The 27702-nt window shown below is 30.3% G+C and overlaps 2 protein-coding genes and 1 non-coding gene across 7 annotated transcripts; 1 reads left to right on the forward strand and 2 right to left on the reverse strand.

Moving 5' to 3' along the window:
* Window positions 1-636: 636 nt before the first annotated feature.
* LOC139492008 (putative autophagy-related protein 11) lies at window positions 637-4728 on the reverse strand. The gene is made up of 2 exons (XM_071280036.1): window positions 4687-4728; window positions 637-2542 (listed from the first exon to the last, which is right to left on the reverse strand). The coding sequence occupies exon 2, from the start codon at window positions 2539-2541 to the stop codon at window positions 862-864; it is 1680 nt and encodes a 559-aa protein (XP_071136137.1). The 5' UTR covers window position 2542; window positions 4687-4728; the 3' UTR covers window positions 637-861.
* Window positions 4729-6462: 1734 nt separating this feature from the next.
* Trnal-uaa (transfer RNA leucine (anticodon UAA)) lies at window positions 6463-6545 on the reverse strand. Its single transcript has one exon. It is a non-coding gene; the product is annotated as a tRNA-Leu (tRNA).
* Window positions 6546-6724: 179 nt separating this feature from the next.
* On the forward strand, window positions 6725-27149 carry LOC139492009 (ADP-ribosylation factor-like protein 13B). Of its 5 annotated transcripts, XR_011656689.1 has the most exons (11): window positions 6743-7263; window positions 8981-9051; window positions 11758-12007; window positions 13154-13259; window positions 14166-14368; window positions 14788-14908; window positions 18266-19016; window positions 21394-21561; window positions 21918-21957; window positions 22776-23233; window positions 23447-27149. XR_011656689.1 is itself a non-coding variant. In XM_071280040.1 (10 exons), coding segments are annotated over exons 1-10 (1770 nt in total). In that variant the 5' UTR covers window positions 6743-7204; the 3' UTR covers window positions 22777-27149. The 5 variants fall into 5 exon arrangements, 3 of the variants coding, with proteins under 3 accessions (XP_071136140.1, XP_071136141.1, XP_071136139.1); XM_071280040.1 differs by having other exon boundaries at window positions 22776-27149; XM_071280038.1 differs by having other exon boundaries at window positions 21918-21953; window positions 22776-27149.
* Window positions 27150-27702: the final 553 nt, after the last annotated feature.

A 27702-nucleotide genomic window follows, 5' to 3' on the forward strand; every position in this document is an offset into this window, starting at 1 on the left:
ATAGGCGTCCATATATTGTTTTCGTCATCGGACTGACTTTTTGAGAAATATAAAAGATTTCCGCTGCCCTTTAGGCCTGTTTTGAAATTAAACATAATTTGCATAAGTACTTGGGACAGAACAATTATATTTTGCGTTTTTCTGTATACTATGATCATACATCTACTATAGATAAAGTGTATTTGCTATTTATATATCAATTCCAATAGTTTTCTATCCACGGCGGTCACTGAAATATTTCTGTATACTACATACATATAAACTATCAAATAAATTGTATATATAAATTTATTATAATTTACTTTAAATTCCAATAGTTTACTGGGGTGAATTTTAATATATCAGTGACCGTTTTATATAAAAATTATAGTAAATATATATGTATGTTCATAGTATACATGCAGAAAAACAGAAAGAATAAAAATCGGTATTTGGAAAAAAGGGGAGGGCAAAAAAAAAAAGATGTGCCAAGTCCCCAAATACCTTTGACTTTTGATACCTCTCCTGGAATTCTCCAGTTATAATTTTTTTTTACAGTTTACATACGCTCTATTTCCCCGCGATTTCGCGGGTGTGTTCTAGTATGAATGTATCTAAGAAACATATTCCAAATTACAAAAGATTTTTAGATGCGATTTAATAGTGTTGATCGTCATTCTGATTATTTCTTAACTCGTGAGAAAAAAATTACATGTTCTCCAAAATCCTAAAAACACGTGTTAAATTTAAGTTTTCCATGTATTGAACTTGTCCTATACTTCTCTATTTCAGAACCTTTACGGTTTGTTAGTTTGTGGCTTCGTTTATAAAACGAACCATTCTGTTAACCCTAGAACTTGAAATATCAAATTTCACAACGTATCATTTGACATCGTACAGAAACGCGGTATTGTTGTAATTTGCAACTAACAATTTGTTTGTAGATGTGTCATAATGCAAAACCTTTGGTCCGTTCAGTCCATCTTCACGTGATAAAAGTTGTCTGAAATGTTTTCCATCAGGCGAGATGACGACCATATTGTTAGTTTTATATCCCAATACAAACACGTTACAATCATTGTCTACAGATATACCGTTTGGAAGCGCAAGAACACTTGTATCACAGAACGTCCACAGTATTGTACCATGGTAATTACAACAGGTTACACTATTATTGTCTCTGTGTGTGTAGAACAGTTTGTCACCGAGTGTTGTAACGTACGAAAAATTTGAGAGTTTGGTATTGATAACATTGGTAATGGATTCATCATTCAGACTGATTTTCTGTAGTCCTTTCTCATCGGCACAATAAATTAAATGTCCATCTTTGTATGCGGCTCCAGAATTGCATGAATTAACATTTACTGTTTTCTTAATTTTCTTGTTCTTTGTGTCGATAAGATTTATCTGTTTGAAACCACCAGATGTTACAGCAATGGAGTTATCACCGATATATACCACATCTAACGTCCGTTTGATGTCATTCATTACAAAATCTTCTGATCCGTCAGATTTGAATACTTTTATTTTATGTTGTCCAAAACAAGAGAATACCATCTTTCCATCAGGAAGCAGTGAACAACCATGCACATTTGACAACTCTGTATTGATACGTTTCTGTAATGTCAGAGTCATGTCATTTATATTGTTACTCGGCATGGTAACCATAATCTGGGCTTGTTTTTGCTTCCGTTTCTTGATAGACAAATTGAATGGATCAGAACTGACATTAATTTCTCCAAACTTCTGTACGCTGGATGTGATTTGCGCTAAAGACTTGGTAAACTGGCATGAAATGTTGGCTCGGTTGGTGGCCTCACTCTTTATAATTGAGTGAATGAATTTTTCGGCACCGGAAATATCTGTTTCGAAATGTTTTATGGCCAAAAAGGCTTGCAGTTTTGACGCATGCTGTTTGAAATTAGCAATGTTATCTTTGAATTCTGTAATCTCTATTTCCTTTGTCTTAAGGTCAGTTAACAATTTCTGTATTTTATTGTTCTCTTTTTCTTCAGCTGCTTTTAATTCCTTCAACAAATCATTCTGAAGTCCATCAAGATGACGATTTATCTTTGTCCTCGTTTGTTTTATTTCTTCCTCAATTTCTCTTCTTTGTTTTTCTAACGATGTAAAGTTATTTTCTCGATTAGTTTTGATCCTCTCAATATTTTCAGCTACTTCTAGCACAGTTTCTTCGATTTCATAAAAGGCGTTTGAAGTTTTGACGGTTTTTATGATTTCATTGATGTCGGTTAAACCTTTACAATCGTTGTGAGATTTCACGCATTTCTTACAGCACGGACAATCGTGTTTTCCACAGTAAAGCTCGTATTTCTCGCTATGTATTTTGCAGACAGTAGCGATTTGAAGAATCTCTTTCGGTAACTTCTGATATTCGGCGATGGAAACAGTTTCGTGGTTTCTTGAAGACTTGGAAATACTATGATGTTCTTTACAATCTCCGCATAGTCCTTCATCACATTCTGAACACCAGACTACTGATGGCTTGGTTACCTGACGATAATCACAGACACCACAATTATTCCAATTACTGGCCATCATACTGCAACATATATATAACACACATTGCAAGTGCATGTATTTAATACATAAAATGTTATTTGAAAATTATGTTTATCCTTAAACATGCTTCTGTAATAAGGCAAATAAACACCAAGAAGCGAACATTCACTCATATTAGAACAGTCTTAAAAGCATAAGTTCAACCTAAATTCGTGAACAATTAAACTGCAATCAAAAGAAATGCAAGTGAATTTGCTAAACGTTTTTCTTACAAGATATTTATTTATGACAACTAAAGACAACAAACATCGATTGTTCAAAGACAATGCTGAAAGAGAAAACTATATTAAGATCCTAGATGATAAAAATATTATAAGTTTTTGTAGATTCAGGATACTTAGTCATAAACTTCCTATCGAAACTGGAACGGGGGAAATGTACCTAGAGAAAACCTATATTGTAAACTATGCAATTGTGGATGAATTCCACTATATTTTTAAATGTTCGAAATTTAATTATGAAAGAGAAAAAAATTGAAACCTTTTTATCTAATTAGACCAACCATATTGAAATTTAATGATATAATGAATACTATAAAAACATCAGTATGTTGAATCATTTGTGCATTTATCAGGCTGAATAATTAACAGCTGGGCTCTTATAGGAAACATTGTTTAATAACTTTTGTATAATATTGTATACATACATAATGTTTTTTATATAAGCTGGAATTTCTTTTTTCTAGTTTTTGATCATACATTTGTAAAATTCTGACTATATGTTATATTACTAATGTTTATAATATCACTTTACCATGAGTTTTGGTTTATGAGAATAAAGGTATACAAATTAAGTTCACCGTTTTGTAAAAAAGCTTCGTATGATTATGGCACATCAAACGTTTGAACTTTCAATATTGAACTCGTCAGACCCCACCTCCCCCCACCCCCCCCCCCCCCCAAAAAAAAACAAACAAACAGAAGAAGAAGTATCATCTAAACAATAAAAAGGAGAAAGTACTGATCTAATAGAACTGGCAGATACTGAAAGATTTTCGATTTTTTTTTGTATATTTATTTCAATGGAATGAGCTTCTTTTGTTCTAATGATGACCGTCTTAAATTCACGAATTCTCAAAAGACACGTCTACTTAATATGGTTACACGGTCCATTCCATTTCTTACAGGTAAAGCTACTGATATGTTAGATCATAACTTGATCACACTTGAAGTAAATTAGTGAAGTGTGAGGTAAGGTCACAGGTCATATATCACTTATTTTTGTCTATTTGTCGGTCTAGTCACAGGATCCCCATTTAGGATCTCCCAAAAATATGACTAAAATTAGAGGTATTAAACTGAGAAAATTTGTGATCATGGATTACAATCAGTTCACGAAATCTATAAAAAGTTACAACAAAAGACAAATTCGTTATCGGGGATTAAATTTGTGACAGTTTGGGAAATGACTTATCGCAGATTGCGTTGACAGACCAAATCAGCTAAATAAGATCTCCAAATAATATATTTTGAATTCGGTATCGCAAACTAACAAAATCGTTTTCCTGAATGGTATTATTCGGTTTTCTCTATCACAAATTAAAATTCGAGTGAAAGAACATGTTGAGTTTTACTGGAATAAATTTGTTATCAATATTTCGCAAATGTATGTGAAAATATTAATGTGTGATCTCCAATTACAAAAATCTTTGAAGAATAATTTCCTGAGATTCGATGGCGATAACGCATTTGATCTGAAATAACAAGTAACAATTTGTGATCATGTTTATTTTATTCGTGATAGTGAATTGATTCTGTACTGACGAATTAAATCTGATATCGAATTCTGCAATGACTTATTCCTCAGATTTATTGTAAAAATATATTCCATGATACATAATTATTAAATGGGTGGTATTGTTAAAAATACTTTTTCAATGCAGTGTTATTATAAACGTAGTTAACGTAGCACAAATTTGATTAAATACAAAAACAAATAGTATTACATTCAACATGTATAAACATGTAAATGTTGTGAAAGACGCATAACGAAAGTAGATAATACAAATAAAAACTCGACATTGGTGCGTTTGTGTGTGTTTGTGTGTCTGTCTGTGATTTTTTTGTTTGGGTAATGCTTATTAAATTTGTATTTTAAAGAAAATAAAATGAAAAAAGTGCGTACCTCAATCAAAATTGACAGCATATGAACCCTCACATGTCTACGTAAAAGGGAGATTGTCACATGATTTAAAATTTCATAATCATGGGACATAACCCTTCGCATGATTGATTTGGTTTTATGCATGTATCAAATGTGTATTTTTTAATAAAAAGCAATCGAAAACAGAAAGTTTAACTAACATTCTAGAAAAAATCCAATTTGGATGCAAATAAATATTTGTGATGGTATGGATGTGGTTACAGAAAATAGAACATTAACGAGGGGGAAAGGGGGGATTATTATAGATAATAAAAGGTAAATAACAGAGCATTACTGAATTTCAAGTATTTTACAAATTTCAATGGAGAACAAGAATGTCTTTCAGATTGGACAGCATAGCGCAATATCACTATTCAATAAACAGAAAAATTTGTGTCAAAATTGTGATATATATATATGTGGCCTTTAGTCCACAGCGGGCCCTTGTTGATATGTCTGTTTTCTATAGTTTGAAGGTAGGAATCGTGTAAGGAAATCCTGAAATAAATTATTAGCACGAATAAGTATACTGAGTTAAGACGAAGAGAGGTTGACTGATGTACCCCTATGTTGATATGTTTACCTATTATGACTGTTTGTTTTGTTCACTCATCGTTGTCAATATAATGGAATTAGGACTTTCATACTAGTGAGAGGTTTATAACTAGCTATAAAACCAGGTTCAATTCACCATTTTCTACAAAAGAAAATGCCTGTTCAAAGTCAGGAATATGATAGTTGTTTTCCATTCGTGTGATGTGTTTGAGCTTTTCATATTGTCATTTGATTAGGGACTTTTCATTTTTTATTTTCCTTGAAGTTCAGTATTTTTGTGATTTTACTTTTCCCTCGCACATTGGGAGAAAGACATTTTACAAAGTTCTTAAAATTCCACTTCTCGTTGCGTCGTACCGAATTCCTACATCATTCATAAAACAATATCATATTCGGGAAAAAGGAGGCCCATACCTCATCAACCAATAGAGAAAAGTCGTCGAAAAAACACTGAGGAAGATGCATCTGGCATATGGTGTTCCTTAATTAAGCCTCCCTCTAAAAATGAAACAAAAAACAAACACGAAAATCAACCAAACAACATGCAAATCTTCATACAAACAAAATCAATTAAATAGTTATCAAAGGTACCAGGATTATAAAATTTAGTACGCCAGACGCGCGTTTCGTCTACATAAGACTCATCAGTGACGCTCATATCAAAATATTTATAAAGCCAAACAAGTAAAAAGTTGAAGAGCATTGAGGATCCAAAATTCCAAAAAATTGTGCCAAATACGGCTAAGGTAATCTATGCCTGATACAAGAAAATCCTTAGTTTTTCGAAAAATTCAAAATTTTGTAAACAGGAAATTTATAAAAATGACCACATTATTGATATTCATGTCAACACCGAAGTGTTGACTACTGGGCTGGTGATACCCTCGGGGACGAAACGTCCACCAGCAGTGGCATCGACTTTTACTAACTATGTTCAACATTTAACATGCAACTTAGGTAATGATTGTTCAATATTTTGTAAAATATAAAATTTTATAATTTTGGAAAGGTATTTTATCCGAAATTTGAAATTAAAAAGAATCTGTGGATGTATGCAGTTTCAAAATATAGTCTTTCTTTGTCTTTTTTTTCTATTGGTCGTGGTCTTGACAAATAATAATCTTTTTATCACTCACTAATTTTATACACATTTTAACATTAACCCTGATAAATTAAAATATAAAAAAAAATGAAAAATAACATTAGTGCGAGTGGGGTTCGAACCCACGCGGAAATACTTCCATTGGAACTTAAGTCCAACGCCTTAACCACTCGGCCATCGCACTGTTACGCTAAAGGTGGAAAATTAAGACTTTAATCTTCATAATTTTCTTTATTTCAATAACATTGAATAAAACTTAGATGCATTATCAAAAAATATATTTCAATGTTTTTTCATAATCATGATTGAAAATATTTCCATCCCGCGCACCTGCTACAAATATGGCGCGTTTTCATGTTTCTTAGTGATGCGCCAACTCACGTAAACAACCGGATTGTTGTCATCATGGCGGACACTTTTACAATGGGAAGGAAAATTATAAGAATGTGTTAAATATTTCCTAATTTCAGCATATGGATTCAATTATCTCAACATTTTCTTTTGAAGAATATGGGAATGGACATTTTAAAGGACGGGATATATTCAATTTCATTTATTTTTAGTCTGTAACGAGGAGAAGAGTGAATGGTTTTATTTCTCATGAGATCAAATTATACATACATGTAGACTTCTAATATTTTGTGTACAGAAAACATTTATTTTATAACAATACGATTTTCCGAGATTTTTACATGCTGTCCTAATTAATCCTACCAATCTTTGTAGCAGATTAATTAAATCAAATTAACTACATTATCTTTAATTAATACCTGGATTTAATCATCAAGTTCTAACAAGTTTTTTCACAGAAATTATTTGTATTTTTTCCTGAATTTACAATAAATGATCAGCCTGATGGGGAAATGTTTTTCATGTCTCAAAAGAAAAACCCAGCCAAGAAGGTGAGTATTTTAATGGTAAAATAATCTTCTGACATGACAATTCATATAAAGAAATACACCATGTCGCACAAGGAACATGTACACAACTCACTATATTTATACATGATCTTTATGTTGGCCTTTGTTGGGTAACAAATGTAAGAAAACCTCGAGCTGCCTTTTTAATATCTGTTATTTCAAGAATGCAAAAATACCTGGTTATGTTATACACCTTATCGCTATTTGTCCGCCATTACTGGATATCACACAGGTTCCCGTAAAATTTTGACGTCATAAAACAAAATATCTGACGCCACAATGGAAAAGTGATTGTTGTTGACGTCAAAAGTTCAAGCGGCCGGGCAGCCGGGATTAGCGATAAGGTGTATTAAATAACATGTAGTATTCATTTCTAGAATAAAATTTTTATTTTGACATCATTTGTGAGGCGGTCTCATTTGGGGGGTCTGATCCCAGACTGCTTATTTGTCAGTGAGAATCCTGTATCTAGCTTCTCATTGGCATTATAGTGCATGTTATTTCGTGAGTCCTGTTTTCAAGCTTAATTATTTGACTTACACGTTTCACGCTAAAAAAATTCGTCCATTAACGGTCACACTTAGATCCTAATGAAACCCACTCTTGTCATGCTTGAGTATGTTTACAAAATGTCTTTTCAATGTTCTTACCATGGAAACGAGGGTAGTTATGCCCTTTACCGTCAGGCTCAAACGGTCATTTTCAGCTACTGTTAGCGTCAAATGGGTTAAAATTTTACCGTGATTCGTCAAAATATCCATCCTTATTGAGATTCCTCAGAGGTTTCAAATAATTATCATTACCGTCATTTTTAAGAACAAATCAATGTAATTTGTCAAAATCAGCCGATTCTCGTTTAAAAGAAAGTGTACATTTTATCGTAATTCGCCAAAAATTACTGTTAACGTCATTTGGCAAGGATTTTTACTGTTATTCGTCTTAAAGGTACGCCCATTAACACCCTCATGTACATGTTCAGCATGGTCAAGAAGGGACATAAATGTACCCAGAGGTCAACAATGGTCAAAGGGTAAAAGATTATTTTTTTTAATGTTCCTCGAAACATAGAAATCTAAATTATTCAATTAATAGACTGAATTTACCAATAAACTGAATTTACCAATAATTTCTAAGTTTTCCTTTGATCTGTTAGTATAATTTTCCATCCCGCACTACATTGTACATCATAAGCCTATTGATGTCGACATTGTCTAGGAAAATAGGATAATCAAACTGTATATATGCTGTATATAGATAATACTGGGTAACTGAGGCGGCATCCAAAAGGACGCACACAAATCTTGAAATATAACACACCTAGAAATACTCTAATTAAAATATACTTTACATGAATAATGGGGTTATGAATTTGAATAAGTATAAATAATAAAATTGAGAATGGAAATGGGGAATGTGTCAAAGAGACAACAACCCGACCAAATAAAAAACAACAGCAGAGGGTCACCAACAGGTCTTCAATGTAGCAAGAAATTCCCGCACCCAGAGGCGTCCTTCAGCTGGCCCCTAAACAAATATATACTAGTCCAGTGATAATGAACGCCATACTAATTTCCAAATTGTACACAAGAAACTAAAATTAAAATAATACAAGACTAACAAAGTCTTTACTATTCATGTAAACGCTGAATTTCTGATTTAACATGTTTAAAGGGTGTATAATAAACTTTCTGTTTTACAGGGAGGTAACTTTAGCTATCTTGGGTCTGGACAATGCTGGGAAAACTACTGCCACGAAAGCTTTACTTGGAGGTTAGTATATATTTAACATGTTAGTGCAATGTATCGTGATTTGAGCTGTGTTGGATAGAAACTGACCTTATGAAAGTACACATATATATATATATACATCATAAACATGTTACATAAATAGTCGGTAAACATTTGGCTAACAATATTCAAAGCTTGTTTTAATATGTTGCTAGTTGTTTATTCTCTTTTTGATAGCATTTACATTTGTACATGATTTAGATGTATGCACCACAAAAAACTCTACTTTGTATTCATATTGATCAAATATTATATATTAAGTAGAAATACCAAAAACTAAATAAAAATAAGTTTATAACATACATGTGCACACAAGTCTAAAATTCAGGAAGATTTTGTATACAGTCACTTTTAAATTTCATGTTGAAAGTTTACAAACTGTGATATAAGAATATAGATGGACTGACATCTCTTGTGACTTTTTCTGTGAGATTAAGTATCGGAAAAATATCAACGATCTTAAAGAATCTGTTAGCATGGTGAATCAGTGTTCTTGTACTGAATGACACATAATTACTTTGCTTTGTGTCAAATTGCAAGAAATACTAAAAATTAGACTTATTTCATTTTTGTTCCTTGGAATGTGGGAATAACAGTACTTTATTACATCAAAAAATGTTTTTCTCATATTCTGTCATGTTCATTGTACACACATGACATACCCCTCCCCCTTTTTCATGTTTTTGAACTTATTGATTTTGTTTAAGAGATAAGATTGATTTTCACTTCCCTTTTGTTATACATGTGTACTTAGAATAGAAACTATCAGCAGTTCTATTAAATTGTTTGTATGTAAAAATTAAAATGATGAAAGTAAATATTTGCATTGAATCATTTAATAAAAGTAAACATTTCTTCTTTGTATGTTTTATAACATTTATGACATGTTTATTTGCAGATACATTTATAACCATTTTAACCCATTTAAAACCATTTCAACTGTGATAAAATTAAAAGCATACTGTGGATTTGTTAATTTTCATGGAATGAGGAAAACTTGAACATTTGTTGAATATTTCGTCGCTGGGCTTCCAAAATGTCGTATATGACTTTTTGGGCTAAAAATACTTTTTGACAGCAATGGTCTGGGTGGTAGGAAATCTTTGGTATAACAAAATAGCATACAATTAGACCACTCAAAACGTTTGAAAAAAGACATGAGCTGCGTCTGATAGAAATCGACCTAATGCACATATACATGTACATTGCTAATACTTTGATTGTTTTTGTGACATTCAAATGCGGAATTAAAGATGGATGTTGGTCTGTTTTGTGGGTATTTGTATATTGAGTCAATTTTGAAACAGTTACAGACTTTTGCATAGAAATTTTTTGTCAACCCAAAATTAGTTAACAGATGTTTGGATATTTTTTTGCATAAGGTCGATTTCTATCGGACGCCGCTCACATATTACAAAATTGCCAATGTCAGTTGTTTGTAAAGTTTGCTTCCAAAATGTTGTATAAAAACTTGAAAATCGTTGTATAATGGCTTTGGGAATAAAGTAATTGTACTCTTCTTTATTTCTATGAAAATATTTGAAGTTCTCGGATAATCCAGAAATGTTAAAGTTTTTATTTCACTGCTATTTACAAAAATGTTTAAGTTCACATACAACATTTGGAATCATGCATTTTGTCCAAATTTTCAAAGCCTGTTTGTGAGATATTTTTTTTTGAAAAATTTGTAATTTACAACATTTTGGAAGCCCAGCGACGATTTGACATTGTGAATATTTGACATTGTGAATATTTGACATTGTGAATATTTGACATTGTGAATGTTTGACATTGTGAATGTTTGACATTGTGAATGTTTGACATTGTGAATATTTGACATTGTGAAGATTTGACATTGTGAAGATTTGACATTGTGAATATTTGACATTGTGAATGTTTGACATTGTGAACGTCTGACATTGTGAATGTCTGACATTGTGAATGTTTGACATTGTGAATATTTGACATTGTGAATATTTGACATTGTGAAGATTTGACATTATGAAGATTGGACATTGTGAATATTTTGACATTGTGAATATTGGATTTCATACTTTTGCTACAAAACAAAAAATTTGTGATTCATTTAACAATTTAATTTGTGGTTCGCTTGACTCACAAAACCCATGAAAATTTGTATTCAAAGAATAATAATAAACCCACAGTAGTTTGACACCAAATAAATTGTCTTCTCTATAGCTACATACCAAAGTACACAATACGCAAGAATTGAAATAAGAGAAAGTATAAATAAAATGAGACCAAATTTTCTTGGTGCCTTATTTCTACCTGTCCAACAAAAGAAGCATGAGATGACATGCATGCTTGTCTTTTCATGTACTGTGGATTTATTTATATTCGTTGGATACCAATTTTCATGGATTTCGGGGGTACAGGGAAACAACGAATTTAGATATTCAACAAAATGCAAATTTTCTAAAAGAATGCATGTGAACTTTGTCAAAACCATGAATTTAAATATCCACGAATATGCAAGTTTTCCTCTATCCACCAAAATTGGTACCCACGAAAATAAATAAATCCACAGTATATAAGTGTTTATAACTTCTTTCAGATGCCTATTATGACCCAATAAATTTTAAGCTTACAAATCTGGAATTGGACTTTTCAAAATCAAACATTGAAGGTTACAAATGAGATTCTGAAACTGGACCTTTTTTTTTTCAGAGACCCATCATGACACAGCACCAACAGTTGGATTTACAAGTGAAAGTCTGACTTTGGACCACTATGAAATAAAAATATTTGATCTGGGTGGTGGGAAAAACATCAGAAGGATATGGAAGGAATATTTTGTAGAAGTTTATGGAGTTATTTTCGTGGTGGATTCTTCTACGCCAGAGAGATTAGAAGAGGCGAAAAATGTCTTGAAAGGATTGCTGGAGGACGAAAAAGTAGCAGGGAAACCCATACTACTGTAAGTTGGCTTATTTGATGAATACAAGACTAAAAATAGATGTGAGGTACTGTCAGGAGTATGACTATGTGTCTGAAAAAATATAATTTATCGACAAATTCATTTCATACAGCTAAAAAACACTGAAATAAACCAAGCCTTAGAAAACAGCTTTATCATGTTTATTTCTCTTTTTAAAAGTTTTTGGCCATTTAATATAAAAATTATTCTTATCATCTTATAGAAAACGAATAACCCAGCAAAAATGTAAATTAGATCAATTTAGATGAGGGGAGTGTTAAGGGGGCTTGCGGGTCTAAATCAACTTTTTTTTCTAATATAGGATTTTGCTATTTTTTTCTATGATTAAACTTTATCTTATACCTAATAGAAATATAAAATAAAGATATGGGGTCACCGTTCATTTAAGCTCACAATCTGCCTCTGAAAGAAGCATACATTTTTGTTAATGTCCTTTTTTTCTGTTGAACTAATAGGAGAAATATTGGTAATATCAAAATAAAAAAAGAACTAAATTACAGAAATCGCTTAAATTTTACAATTATTTAGTTTATGTACAGCCTGTTTGAAAACAATAATAAAAAATATAGGTCACCGATGAGTTAAAAGATATTTCAATTTTAACGTAAAAAAATGACATTTTTGCACCAAAGGGAGATAATTTGGAGCTTCTTCAATGATATAAACATTTTTAAAGTCATCTGGGGCCAAACCGAATCAATTATTTTGGTGGATTGTTTTACCATATCATAAAGTAATAACTAATAGTGTGATAAATAAAATTTGTAATGAAAAAACAAATGTTTAATTTTTTGCTGATTTTTTTTATACCTGCGAGCCTCCTTAAGGACATTTTTTTCATGAGACCTACATATAGTTAATCTTATAAAAATTATTGTGCTCTTCAAGAACCACCTGTTCTAGATCTCTGTATATGCAATTCGATAATATATGCATATGATGAAATGTGATCACTATTATGCCTTATTTCACTGTAATTTACTCAACACCAGCAAGAGTGATCTTCAAGTGAAATGCTATGCTTAAATTGTTTGAATCATTCAATCTTACTGTTGACTTTTGGTGATTTCAGAAAATACATAACATTTAATTATCACATGCATGTATAGTTATGTATATTTGTAGACTTGCCAATAAGCAGGACCACCAAAATGCCATGGATGAAGTTGATATATGTGACCAACTTGGCTTAGAAGATTTAGTAAATGCTAATAAATGTCCTTGTAGAATTGTGAGTATATTACAAACTGACTAATTTTCTAGAGCAGTATAAATATTGATGTGATTTTTGCTAGTAAAAATATATAACTAGTATATAGGGGTAATATAGATTATTGACAATACAAATAACTTACCCATTATATGTACTTGAGTCTTCTCATATTTCAATACATAAAAAGGGGGATTTTTTTTTTGGCTCAAGAAGGTTTTATAATAAACATGTCATTGTATTTTAAGTTTCGCTAACTTCATTATAAATTGCCTCAACCGAAAAAGTTAAACCTGAAACCGAACATAATATGAGGCAGGCATTACCTGTGAATGGGGCCGAAGTCTGCATGATTAATTTTTTTAATTCAATATGTTAATAAAAGAAACGAAAATACCGTAACGTTTCAAATATTGGTTCTGTTGTTAGGGATTTAGTTGTGACGTTATTTAAGTCATGACGTCATATTCAATGTAAACAAAGAAACGCCGTTATCCAGGTATTAAACGTTTTTTTTCATGTCAAACAATTGTTAAAAATGATTGGGTGTTGGATTCCTTCCTATATTTGTTGATATGTTGATAAATAAACATTTAATTCAAAGTCTCATGCAAACAAGACCATGAAGACCATTTTTTTTATTGATTTTTCTACCGTAATTCGTCCCCATATAACACAGTACATATTGCCTCCTTCTACAGTCCGGGGTGAGAAGGAGGTGGATATCATTCTGATTTCTTAAAAAAGAAAAACATTCTGAAAGATAAATCATTAATTTCTAAAGTCCTGATGGTTTTAAATCTGAATTCTGGCAGACATTAAGGCCAAATCCTGACATCCTGAAAAAAATCTTTCCACCCATCAAATAACATGGCATAAGTAAAACTCATTTCTGTGACCTGTATAAATATTTTCTGCTTGAATTAGGAAACCTGTTCAGCTCTTAAAGGTACTGGTAAGAAGATGGATAATAATATTAAAGTTGGACTGAAATGGATGTGTGCCACTTTAGAGCATAACTGGCGTGTGTACCAACCTCGCGTAGAAAATGATATGGAGGTTGAGGCTGCAAAGAAACGGAAGGAACTAGCTGAAAAGAAGGAAAGAGTACGCAAGATAAGAGAAGAAAGGTACAGTGAAACCTAAACAGAAATCTTGCACACACTTAAGATTGTTAAATAAACACAAATTTTTGTGATTGATTTTTGTGATTTCAGGTAATGCTATCAGAAATTCAAGGCTTGATTTGTGCAAAACCTTTCTTTGTACATTTTTTCACAAAAAATAAAAATGTCACATGTGTCACAAACATTTCTAAATTTACAGAATACATAGTATACATTACAATACAATACACATTTTCCATTGAAAATTACTCTCATGATCAGTTTTTAAAGAAAATATTGGGGAACTCTTCACAACATTAACAATGACATAGTTTCTGATTAAAAAAAATAACCTGTTATAGTCGAGAAGTATTGCCACCTACAAATTTAAAAAACACTCAAGAATGTGTTGAAAGATAGTTTTGTTGATTTATCTTTGATAGAGAGAAGAAAGAAGAGGAAGAACGGAAGAGATTAGGGATAGAAAAACCTGTGAGCGATGACGAAGACCAATTAGATGGGGATCCATTTAAACGTGTTGATGTTAATAGCCTGAATGAAAAGGTACTAATTTAGTTTCATTTTTTGTAATATAAGCTGTTAAGTTCAAAATAAAATTATATTTGCCACATTCTTTAGGTGCCTGTCACTAGTCAGGAATTCAGTTGTTTTAGTTAGTTGCTGTTTGTCATATTTGCTTATTTTTTATTTTTTAAAACTTAAACCAAGTAGTTGCTTAAGTTGCTTACAGGCACAACAAGCTTGTCATTTAATCTTTGCCACATCTTCTTATTTGTTTATGGGTAAGTGTTTTGTATTAATATCATTATTACTGATTTAACTATTCATAATTTGCCTGTACTTTCAGTTTTCGTGCAATTATTGATTAAACTAACATTAGAATTATAAGAAATCTGTGAAATGACTCAAAAACTAAAATTTAGTCTAAAAGTATTTAATTTTGTATTTTATCATTTATATTCTGTTTATATGTACAAATATATATCAGTGTTGTAGTGAGCTTTTCCTTTTGAATGTTGGTTTTACTACTAAATATTTGCAGACAAGGGGGATTTTCTTCAACATTTAAAAATTGTTACCTCCATGATTTGATTATTTTGAATATTTTTGTTGCAGATAATCTCCCTTGAAAGTTAGTATTTTAGTTTGCTGTGTAACCATGTTAACTAAAGAGTGATGCACAATACTGCTGTTTGCTAAAAGAATAGATGCAGATTTCTCCTTAAAAATGAAAAAAAGTCCAATTTTTTTGCTTGTACATTTTGTAACAAACTTTGTTTTGTAAAATATGAAAGAAGCCTTTTACAATTTTGGGTTCTCAATGCTCCTTAACATCATACTTTATTATCATTTTAACTAATTAATTTCAAACATCACTGATGAGTCTGCTGTAGATGAAAGGCAGGTCTGATCTACAAAATTAGTCTGGTGTCTTTGATTAGTTTTAATGCCCCACCTATGGGGTATTATGTTTTTCCTGTCAGTGCTCAGTGAAGCGATTTATTTGTTTTTATGATTCTCAAATATTTATTTTTTTGGCCCACTCATAAAAATTAAGATAATTTTTCTTTAAAATATAAAAAATAAATTCAGTTTTTGAACACAGAACTTTTGAAAAATGTGAGGTCATGGAGTTTAAATTATATTAAAGTTGGCAAAAATATATTACAACATGTAGGTGAGCTACATAAATATTGTGGACTTTTACCAAGCACCGTTTAGGGGTCTCAGTAGCCAAGTGGTCTAAGTAGCTACTACTGTAATCACTAGCCAGTCAACACTGAGGTTGTGAGTTCAAATCCCCTCTTGACTCCAATCTTAATTGACTATGATTGTCAGTTTTCCTATCTATGGTCGGTGGTTTTCTCCGGACACTCTGGCTCTCTAAATACGGTGCTAAAAAGTGACGTAAAAACAACAAAAATCAAATTAATCAAGTACTGTTGATGAAAGTACAAATTGAAAGTTGCTTGAATAACTTGTCAAACAGAAGCAGATTGCTGTTTTCTCTTTGTTTGTATGTAATAATATGTATTATGATTGGATGAGGTTGAAAGTCGTGAATATAATATCTTTTTGTGGATAAAGGTGGATTTTATGGTTTTGGTTTTTCCAAACCGATTATAGGTTTATTTCACATTTTCTGTCTGTTAAAAGTGTATAGTTTTAATTCTGACCACAAAAATCTTTGACAAATTTGCACATTTTTTCCTCAAATTATATCATAAGTGGTTTTAGTTTAATTTTTCTGTATGTTTAAAGCAAATAATAAATAATTCAATACTGACCACAAAATATCATTGACAAGTCTCTGCATTTATTCATATATATTTTAAGACAAACAGCTAGAGGAATCAGGATTTATTTTAATTTTTACAATCTACATGCATGTAGATCTCTTTTCCAATTGGATCTAATGAAAATGTCTCCCTCTGCATGAATTTCACAAGAGTTGTCTATCTTTGATGCATGTTCTTTCTATACTCCCTAAATTTTTGTGTGAACCATTGTTTTTATGATATTCTAAATTTTAGAATTAGCTACTGATAGCAAAAGATTACATCAGACTGGCTTTACTGATTATGTCTATTTTGGGTTAAGAATAATCCATAACCTTTGTATTGTATTTTTTTTTACCCAAACATTTAGACTTGAGTATTTTAATAAAATGAAGGATCTTAAGAGAGATTAATTATATGCACAGAAATTGGTATCCTACATTTTTGCAGGGTTTTTTTTTATAAGTTTTGATAAAATCAGAGACTATTGCCATGTTGTTTAGTTATTAATGCAAATATGCGACATATCAAGTTTGCAAAATACTTGAAATAAAAATTTCAGCAGTGATTTTCAAAAAATTAAAAAGAATTTGCATTCCACTTCATAGATTTCACATTTTTAGCAGTAAAAAATGCACATATAAATCTCTGAACTTACAGAATGCTAAAATTCTGAATTCTGAATGTTTTATAATTATGAGATGATTGGGTATGATACTTATAAAAAGGATGAAAATAAAAAGTTAACTCACGGTTATGTCCTTGGTTTACTGTACAAGCTAAATATATCTTACCCAATGGGGTGCAAATTCATAAACAAGGAAGTAATTTTAATTATGCTAAGTGCACAGCCACATATCCTTATTTATCAGAGACGTTTACATTCCTACATAGCCACATGTCCACATTTAACAGGGAAAGTCCTTTTTTCATGCCTTTACAATAGGAAATTCAGAGGAATGCAATTATCAAATTTTTAACCAATAACGAACTGAGATCAAACAAACCTCATGATGATTAAATTTTTTTTTATACAATGGGTGCAGAAAGGGATAAATTGACAAAGAATTAGAGAACCTCATTTCCACAGTTAACAGTAACAGTCTTTAACCATAACATGGCCTCAAATTCACATAAATATCAGCATGTACGCACTGTAAATATGTTTTTAAAAGCAAATACATTTTCAACTGTATATTTTTATTTTTCACATGTGTCTTCAATTTGTTTATGGTAACTGGCAAAATATATGAAAATTGGACCCTGTTTAAAATCCCTGCATATTCCAAGATGTATTGCTGTCTAAAAAATTTAACATAATACTGTTATATATTTATTATTTACCAAAGTCATAAAAACTCTTTTCACCCTTACAGAATTATATATTTTACCAGAGTAGAAAAAAACCCATTTAGATAAAATAGGATATGTTGGAGTATACATCACTAGGACAGGACCACATATTGTAGTGTATATGTATGTATTGTGTAGTAGAATATCATCAGAAACAGTTAAAATAAACATTGCTCTTTTTTTGTTTGTTAATTTTATTCCATGAATGTATGAAACATCAAAGTAATGCAGCAATTTGCTATGATTAATTTTTCTATTTTCCTCTCAGGAGAAAAGAATGAAAGAAGAAAAAAGAAAGAAAAAGGAATTAGAGCTGAAGATGTTAGGACGAGATACGAATGATAATAACACTGTTAATAATGACCTTGATGAATCTGAAGGTGAAATAAGGTCAAGTAGATCTTTGAAATATTTAGGACTACGTAATGGATTAAGTAGTAATGAAAATCACATGAAAAATGGAAATTTAAACACACTTAGTAGTGAAAACAAACTACCTTATGATTCTGAACAGGATAGTGACCTTGATATAACCTCTAAGAAAAGTCGTCGTGCAACGCCACGATTACCTCCCCTTCAGAAACCATTAGGTACCAAGTTTACACCAGACGACCAACCAGCAGGAAAGAAAAAACGCAAGAAAAAGAAATTGAAAGCTCTACAGGAAAAAATTGAAGAAAATGAAGACATGGGAGAAAGTTTTCAACCTTCAAAACATTCTGTACAATCTGTATCAAAGATTGAAGTGAATACACTTAACCCTTATACTGAAAATCAAAATAGTTTCCATAGTGACACAAGTTCTAGTAAACATATAGTGGTAGGTAAAACCTTATCTTATGACAACGAAACAGAGGAAGATACGACCCCAAGGTCACATAAAGTTAAGAAGAAAAAGAAAGTGAAGTCAAAAGGAATGCATCAATCCTTTGATGATTTTCCAACGCCTAGAAGTATTGAAGCAGCTGAAAATAACACAGATTTTGCAAGTTCTTTATCATACCGTATTGACAACGAAGGTAAATTTGATAAAAAAAAAAGAAAAAAAAATATTTGTAGTTCAATGTTTTACATAAAATTGTTTGTACTTCAAAGGTTCTTTATCATACCGTATTGACAACGAAGGTAAATTTGATAAAATAAAAAAGAAAAAAATATTTGTAGTTCAATGTTTTACATAAAATTGTTTGTACTTCAAAGGTTCTTTATCATACCGTATTGACAACGAAGGTAAATTTGATAAAAAAAAAAGAAAAAAATATTTGTAGTTCAATGTTTTACATAAAATTGTTTGTACTTCAAAAGTTCTTTATCATACCGTATTGACAACGAAGGTAAATTTGATAAAAAAAAAAGAAAAAAATATTTGTAGTTCAATGTTTTACATAAAATTGTTTGTACTTCAAAGGTTCTTTATCATACCGTATTGACAACGAAGGTAAATTTGATAAAAAAAAAAGAAAAAAATATTTGTAGTTCAATGTTTTACATAAAATTGTTTGTACTTCAAAAGTTCTTTATCATACCGTATTGACAACGAAGGTAAATTTGATAAAAAAAAAAAAAGAAAAAAATATTTGTAGTTCAATGTTTTACATAAAATTGTTTGTACTTCAAAGGTTCTTTATCATACCGTATTGACAACGAAGGTAAATTTGATAAAAAAAAAAGAAAAAAATATTTGTAGTTCAATGTTTTACATAAAATTGTTTGTACTTCAAAAGTTCTTTATCATACCGTATTGACAACGAAGGTAAATTTGATAAAAAAAAAAGAAAAAAATATTTGTAGTTCAATGTTTTACATAAAATTGTTTGTACTTAAAAGTTCTTTATCATACCGTATTGACAACGAAGGTAAATTTGATAAAAAAAAAAAAAAAAAAAAAAATATTTGTAGTTCAATGTTTTACATAAAATTGTTTGTACTTCAAAAGTTCTTTATCATACCGTATTGACAACGAAGGTAAATTTGATAAAAATAAAAGAAAAAAATATTTGTAGTTCAATGTTTTACATAAAATTGTTTGTACTTCAAAGGTTCTTTATCATACCGTATTGACAACGAAGGTAAATTTGATAAAAAAAAAAAAGAAAAAAATATTTGTAGTTCAATGTTTTACATAAAATTGTTTGTACTTCAAAAGTTCTTTATCATACCGTATTGACAACGAAGGTAAATTTGATAAAAAAAAAAGAAAAAATATTTGTAGTTCAATGTTTTACATAAAATTGTTTGTACTTCAAAGGTTCTTTATCATACCGTATTGACAACGAAGGTAAATTTGATAAAAAAAAAATAAAAAAATATTTGTAGTTCAATGTTTTACATAAAATTGTTTGTACTTCAAAGGTTCTTTATCATACCGTATTGACAACGAAGGTAAATTTGATAAAAAAAAAAGAAAAAAATATTTGTAGTTCAATGTTTTACATAAAATTGTTTGTACTTCAAAGGTTCTTTATCATACCGTATTGACAACGAAGGTAAATTTGATAAAAAAAAAAGAAAAAAATATTTGTAGTTCAATGTTTTACATAAAATTGTTTGTACTTCAAAGGTTCTTTATCATACCGTATTGACAACGAAGGTAAATTTGATAAAAAAAAAAAAGAAAAAAATATTTGTAGTTCAATGTTTTACATAAAATTGTTTGTACTTCAAAAGTTCTTTATCATACCGTATTGACAACGAAGGTAAATTTGATAAAAAAAAAAAAGAAAAAAATATTTGTAGTTCAATGTTTTACATAAAATTGTACTATTATTATAGAAAAATAAACAATCATGAATTTGTGGTTGAAAAAAAAATTAATGAAATTTTTATACAGAAAACAAATGCAAATTTCTATTTGATTCATAAGTATATAAATGTTCCATTTTTTAATACAACATATATTATAATAAAATACAGAGAATAACCAAAACTGCCTGAATTTCAACTTCTTTAAAATTTTAAGTAGGCAAAGACAAGTTTACAAAATCATGTTTATGTGTTTTTGGACTGTATGTATACCCAATGGTATCTCTTTTCTCCACTTTGCGAGAAGTCATTGTTGTTTTGCTGTTGACCTTTCTAAGATGTAATATGTATTGCAAACTTTCGCTGCCGTCTGCACCATTAGCCACTAGTCTGATGCCCCACACTGTTAAAATTTCCTTTGGACTACCAGTAGTAAGATTTTACAAAACTTTGTTAGGACACATAGAAAAATGTTCGGACTAGTAGTTGAAAAAGTGTTTAGTGCAGACTGCGCTGTGTTGATCCTTTTAGAATTTGTGTTTTTACATAATGAACGAAAGCAGGTTATACATCTTTGTGGTGACAAAACTTTTCATTTCGCAGTTGTCTATTCCTTATGTATTGTCGTTCTTCTAATTGTTTTTTGTTTGATAGAATCTAATCCAACTGAAGTCAGGAAATTGAAGAAAAAAGCATATCTAAAGAAAAATAAAACAGGACCATCTGATGAAGAAATAGAAATGGGAGACACCCTCAGAAATACTGGCATTACAGATTTCACATGGACACTGGGTTCTCCTAAAAAGGAGGTATTATCTAGTGGTAAGTATTACTGTAGATGCTCAGTTTTATAATTATACCTGCTCAAACAATTTTTTACACTAATACAGGTGTACATATAAGCGAAAGTGATATGCAATATATATATATATATATATAGTTTATTTAGTATGATAGACACTTTTTAAGGTAATAAGAGGGTTGGGGGTGTTTTTAGATAAATTGTAATAATCTAGTTTATATTTAAATTTTAAAGCAAAAACATCCTTTATTTTAACATAAGCTTCTTTGAAGAAGGCAATAATTGTACTGGAATATTTTGGGTGCCGAAATTTTAAGGGGAGATTTTTATGGTTACTTTCAATATCTTAAATTAAAATTCTATGTCTAATTAACAGTGGACGTACTTATCAGATATACTGAATTATCTCGTGGTTGGTATGTTTGTGTTGGGTTTTCACTGAATAAAATTTTATTTGCTTCACTTTTTTTTCACACTGTTTAATTTTGACTGCAAAAATGTCACTGCTAGAAGTTTGGGAAAACCAGAATTAAAAACAAAAATATGCACCTAAAATGAAAAGTTTGAATTATGTTTCTAACATTTAATAACTTAAGTTTTGTTGTGTTATAGATGATAATATTTGCTTGATTTTTTTAACATGGAATTTTATTCAAACTGATTTCAGGTAGGCTGCTTAGGTTCCACCAAACATTATGATTGGTCAATTTTACAGATTATTTTCAGATGTGCTAATTTTCAAATCAGAATTTCTAATACTGTTTGAATAATAATGTAAGAAGAATGAATTTCATTTCAAAATGTTAGACAATTCTATTTTGCAATTAAAAGTTTTTGATATTTTACGTCCCCTGAAAATGGAATTTCACTCATTAAGACGGTAAATTTAAAGCAGGAATAACACATAAAGAGATTAAAGCTGAATATTGCTTTCTTAAAAATAATTTTTTAATGTATAAATGTGCAAGAAAGTGAACAAAATGTAAACATATAAATTGTTTTGTATTTTTATTTTTTTTTACTTTAACTGGATTGTCTTTTACACATGCATATAATCTAAGTACCTCCTACCATATTGAGTGAAAGTTTGACTGATTTGACATAGAATTGTATCTTAAGGATTTCTAACAATTGTAATAATCATGTCTTCGAGTCATCTTCAATTATTAGAACTTACATGGATTTAGATCAGTCATTAAGCATATTTTTAAAGTTATGGTTTTAATTTTTTCAGACGAAGGACCAGTACAAAAAAATTGGGGATTTGCAGAAGACCTTGAAGACACTATAAATACCCCCACAAGAAGGATTGGAGTACGGCCGAACTTTGAAGATGATGAAGACGTTATGCTGTAATGAAAATGAAAAAGTTATTGGATACCTTACCAGTTAGGAAAAGTTACGAAAATTGTAAAGGATTGGTGTACAATGATATCTGTCTTACTTATGAAGATGTGTGTATTGAAAGAAAAGTCTAAATTATGACTTTATAAAGGATATCAATAACAAAAATCAATGAAGCATCTTTTTATGGAAAGATCAGTGTTCAAATTTGATGTAGCTTGAGTTGTCTTCCTTGATTAAAAATGGTAAAAATACGTTTTGATAAAGAAAAAAACCCACCTAATCTGGAGCTCAAATGTGGTCTAAGAAAACTTCTTTTCATAAAGATTTAGTTGTTTTGTAGATATGGTATAAAAACAATCTATAATTGAGAATCTTATCTAAGGGGAGGTAATTGTCGCCATTCTTTTATTTTGATGACCAAAAGGAGAAATGTATTAGCTAGTTGTTACTTTATGAAAGGTGAAAATGATGATTAGGAAATGTGAAAATTATAAATTATTTGAAGTGAAAGAATAAATTTGTATGCAGATTTAAAAATTGTAAAATACCAAGTACAAGAGACTACAAAATTTCCCCCCAAAAAAGTCCAAAATTAATTGGAGTGTGAGTTGAGATTAAGGACAACAATATTTTCTGTAGAGCTTTTGATTTTAAATGACTTTGTATTAGACCCACCAATTCATGATACAAATAAAAAAAAGGTTGGAAGAATTATGTTTTCTGTAATGATAGTATTTTTCCTATTGAAAAATTGAGAATGTTGTAAATTTTAATCAAGTTTTGCTCCGTCCATTTTACTTAATTCACTGGTGCTAATGTAAAGTGTATTTAATTTGTTTAGAGGAATTGTTTGTACTTGCATGACATTATTATTTATCATTATTTCTGTATGTACCCCATATGGTCTTTGTTGAAGTGTTTCAAATGCAGCTACATGTAGCTCGAAAGGTCAAATTTTGCAAACTTTTTTGAAAATGTAATTTTTTCCCACCAAAGTTGAAATGGTTATTGGGGTCATGATAATTACTCCACCTAAAACATATATGTCAATTATTATTATAAATTAGTTGTTTTTTATTCCATTATTTATGAAAGAGTTGGATCCTTTGTTAATATGTTGAGATTTTGAGATTACACTGTTTTGACTTTGAACTTTGACCTTAAAGCTTTCATTGAAGCATGTACTTTAATACCAGCAAAAATGTGTAGATAAAACAACTCCGTTATAAGTACTGGTTATAACTGTTATACTCTAAACTATTCATTTATTAGTTCGATTTGTTTGTTTGAAGCATTACAATATTCATTGTACAAATGTATTATAAAGAGTTATGTCCCTTGTTCATACTCTCATTTTCATTTTTCCAAATGTGATAGCCAGATGGCAATTTATAATCAGTGCTAATACATTATTTACAGAGCTTTACATTGTATATAACTTAAAACATTATTCCAAACTTTACTTTTATATGGAAAGGTTGTATCATTATACTATTTATGAGTAAAGAGGAAATTCTTTACTTTAATTTGTATTTTGTTAGTTTTAGAAAAGATTGTCCCTTTATGTAATAATATACATAATCACTTGAATTGTATATGAAAGAGTTGTTCTATTATGATATTGAAATCTATTTTAAGTTGTTCTATCCTGAAGCTTAGCAAAGTTGTTTATTATACCCTATATTGAAAACTATGAAGATTGTTTTAATCTCAATATTGAGGTCTAATGTGAGGTTAACACAGTTTGCAGGTTGTTCTTTTAAAACAGAGTGCTTGCAATATTATACTATAATAACCGAATTTGAAATAAAAACAAATAATGTGAGCATTCCAAAAATCCTTATTTTCTGTCATAAGTATTTCTTCCATGGGTCATTGCATAAGGACTAGATAGAGTGAATAGGCTGAATATTATTAAAGAGGGGGGTCGGAGGGGTCCTGATCCCGAAACCCCAGGCTTAAAAACATGTAATTCCGAGGTCCTGAATAAAAAGAAATTTAAATCCCAACATCCCGAAATTCACAAAAACAATTCCTGGATCCCGAAATCCCGAGCTTAAAAACACACAATCACGACCTCCCAAAAAAGGTCCTGCTCCCCCCATTAAACAGTTGGGTTGGGTAGGGGGGTTGTGTGCACAGTGCACCCTGACGGAATCTGCACCTGATAATATTAATTTTGTATTTCAATGTTTTATATTGTTATTGTTGTTATTGTGTTTTACATTTTAAGGGTAAACATTTCTTGTGAAATATCATAAAATATCATGAAATATTTTATTTAGGATGTTACTTAACTCAGGTATTCCACGAGAATATATATGTAAGATGGATTGATTGTTTTTCTTAATGCTGTATCAATACATAAATGCTACATCACCACCAAGACTTTTTTTTAACATAAAAGTAGGATACCCATAGAATGGATTCAATATGATATTGTTTTGACTTCATTAAAGTTTTACAAGGATTGATCATATATTAGATTCCATTTTATCTCCAATATTTAGTGCTTTGACATATTTATAACAGACATTTTCTTAGTTTTCTGTCTTTGAATAAATTAAGGTTCCAATTTCTGAGACAAAGTTGACCTCAGGGGTCTTTTGCAATTGTTTTAAGGTTCATCTCTGTCATCCATTGCTTTTAATATTTTGGTTTTTAGTGGTTTTAAGTGTTCCAGAAAAGTACTTCGGACGCACTATATTTTATAAAGTGTTATTTTCATTTGATTGAATATTACTCATAGTTTCATATTTAATTTTATCTGATATTTAAACCTTTTATTAAATGTAGACAGTTTTAATTATTTTAACTTAATGTTCAAGTGGCTGTGTTGTGTATTATTTATGTGTAATTTTATTGAAGAAAAAAAAATGAAATTTTTACCGATGAATTGATACTTATATATCTAATTTTAACCTCTTTTTGCATTATTTCTACAGCTGAATGTTTTAACGCATATCATTTTACTTATTTATGTATTATTCATTCGAATATTTTTTATGTTGTTTTATTTTATCCTGAATTAGTTGGGGCCAATCTTGTGTAGTAAACTTGTAAGGGTAGGAGGTCAAGCCTTATTTGGATATTGGTTTTAGTGTCAGTTATGACCATTTTTTATGAAGAAATACTCAAAAGAAAATATGTTGGTTAAAAGGGGGGCCTTGGAGATTGAAAGTCCGTCATACCTAGATCTCCCATTGACTTTTTCTATAAATAGAACAGACTTTAATAAGTATGAGGACCAATAAACTATTTCGGATTCATTTATTTTTTTGGGATATCTGTGTTTTGTGGTTTTGTCTGGGTTCGAGCATTTTGAAAATATGAAATTTCTTGAACTTTCAAAACGAATTTCACGAAAGTTGCTGTCCCACGAAAAATAAAGAATTTACAGTAAATGAACTAAGTATAATATATATTTATCTTCTCTGAGTGACTTGCAAATCTGTTGGATGTTAATTTGGTGTTAAAGAATGTGCTTGTTTTTAGTAACCAATACCTCTTATGGTTTTTGACAAAGAACCTTAAAACTTATTTATTAATATTTTAGCTCACTATGCGGTATGGGCTTTGCTCATTGTTGAAGGCCGTACAGTGATCTATAGTTGTTAATGTCTGTGTCATTTTGGTCTTTTGTGGATAGTTGTCTCATTGGCAATCATACCACATCTTCTTTTTTATATTTAACATATACACCCCACTTTCTTCAAACATTTGAATTAATTTTGAAGAAATGATCAAACTACCCAACAAACTTGTTTTGTTGAATGTGCATTTGAAGAAGAGTTGTGATTATTCTTAACCAATTTAAAAAAAAGTTTGGAGCTGCCTTATGTGGTTTGGTTATTGTACATTTGTTACAAGAAAAGCTTAAACCTACTGTTATTATCAAAGATTGGGATAAGAAATTTGTAGGTTTTTTATGAAGAAAATTGCCCACCTGATTTTTACTTTTTTGACACATGTTTTCAAGAAATGTTATAGATTATGTAAATGAGAACTCATGTGTCAACAGATTATGTAAATGAGAACTCATATGGCAACAGATTATGTAAATGAGAACTCATGTGTCAACAGATTATGTAAATGAGAACTCATATGTCAACAGATTATGTAAATGAGAACTCATGTGTCAACAGATTATGTAAATGAGAACTCATGTGTCAACACTCCTTATATGAAACTGTAAGACTTGTATCTTTATTCATGTTTTATTTTATGTACAATACAGAAAATAAATCATGTTTTACTGTCATTAGTTAACTTGTTATTAACCTAGTTATCTGGATAACAACACTACGAGAAAGGTTGGTAAAACAGATACAATTGGGCAATTACAAATTATAATCGAAAGAATAACTGACAATATGATGACAAAAAGTGAAGATGAGCAGACAAAAAATAGTCCAAATAAAATTGACACAAACCATGAAAATAACGAGGTCAAATTTGTTAGGAGGCATGTCCATAAAAAAGATGAACCAAAGAATTCAAATTTAATGTAATATAGTACAAGTGTATTGTTTAAAAGTTACACCATTCCAGACCCTTTTGTTTTTCATGTAATTGATATAACCAGTAATTAACAAGTTCCAGATCAAATCCGATTAGATACCAATAGTATATGTCACATGTATTTTCCAGTTGTATGTATGTATACTCTATCTCCTTCGTTAGATTGGAGCACCACCACACTTTATGGTGCTCTGAAAGGAGGATAATTAACACACTATATCAGTGCAGATATAGTACAAAAATGCACTCGCTGAAATGTCTCGCCTTCTTTACTAATCATTGATATCATGTTG

This window comes from Mytilus edulis, chromosome 10, assembly GCF_963676685.1.
Source record: "Mytilus edulis chromosome 10, xbMytEdul2.2, whole genome shotgun sequence".
NCBI classification, from domain to species: Eukaryota; Metazoa; Mollusca; class Bivalvia; order Mytilida; family Mytilidae; genus Mytilus; species Mytilus edulis.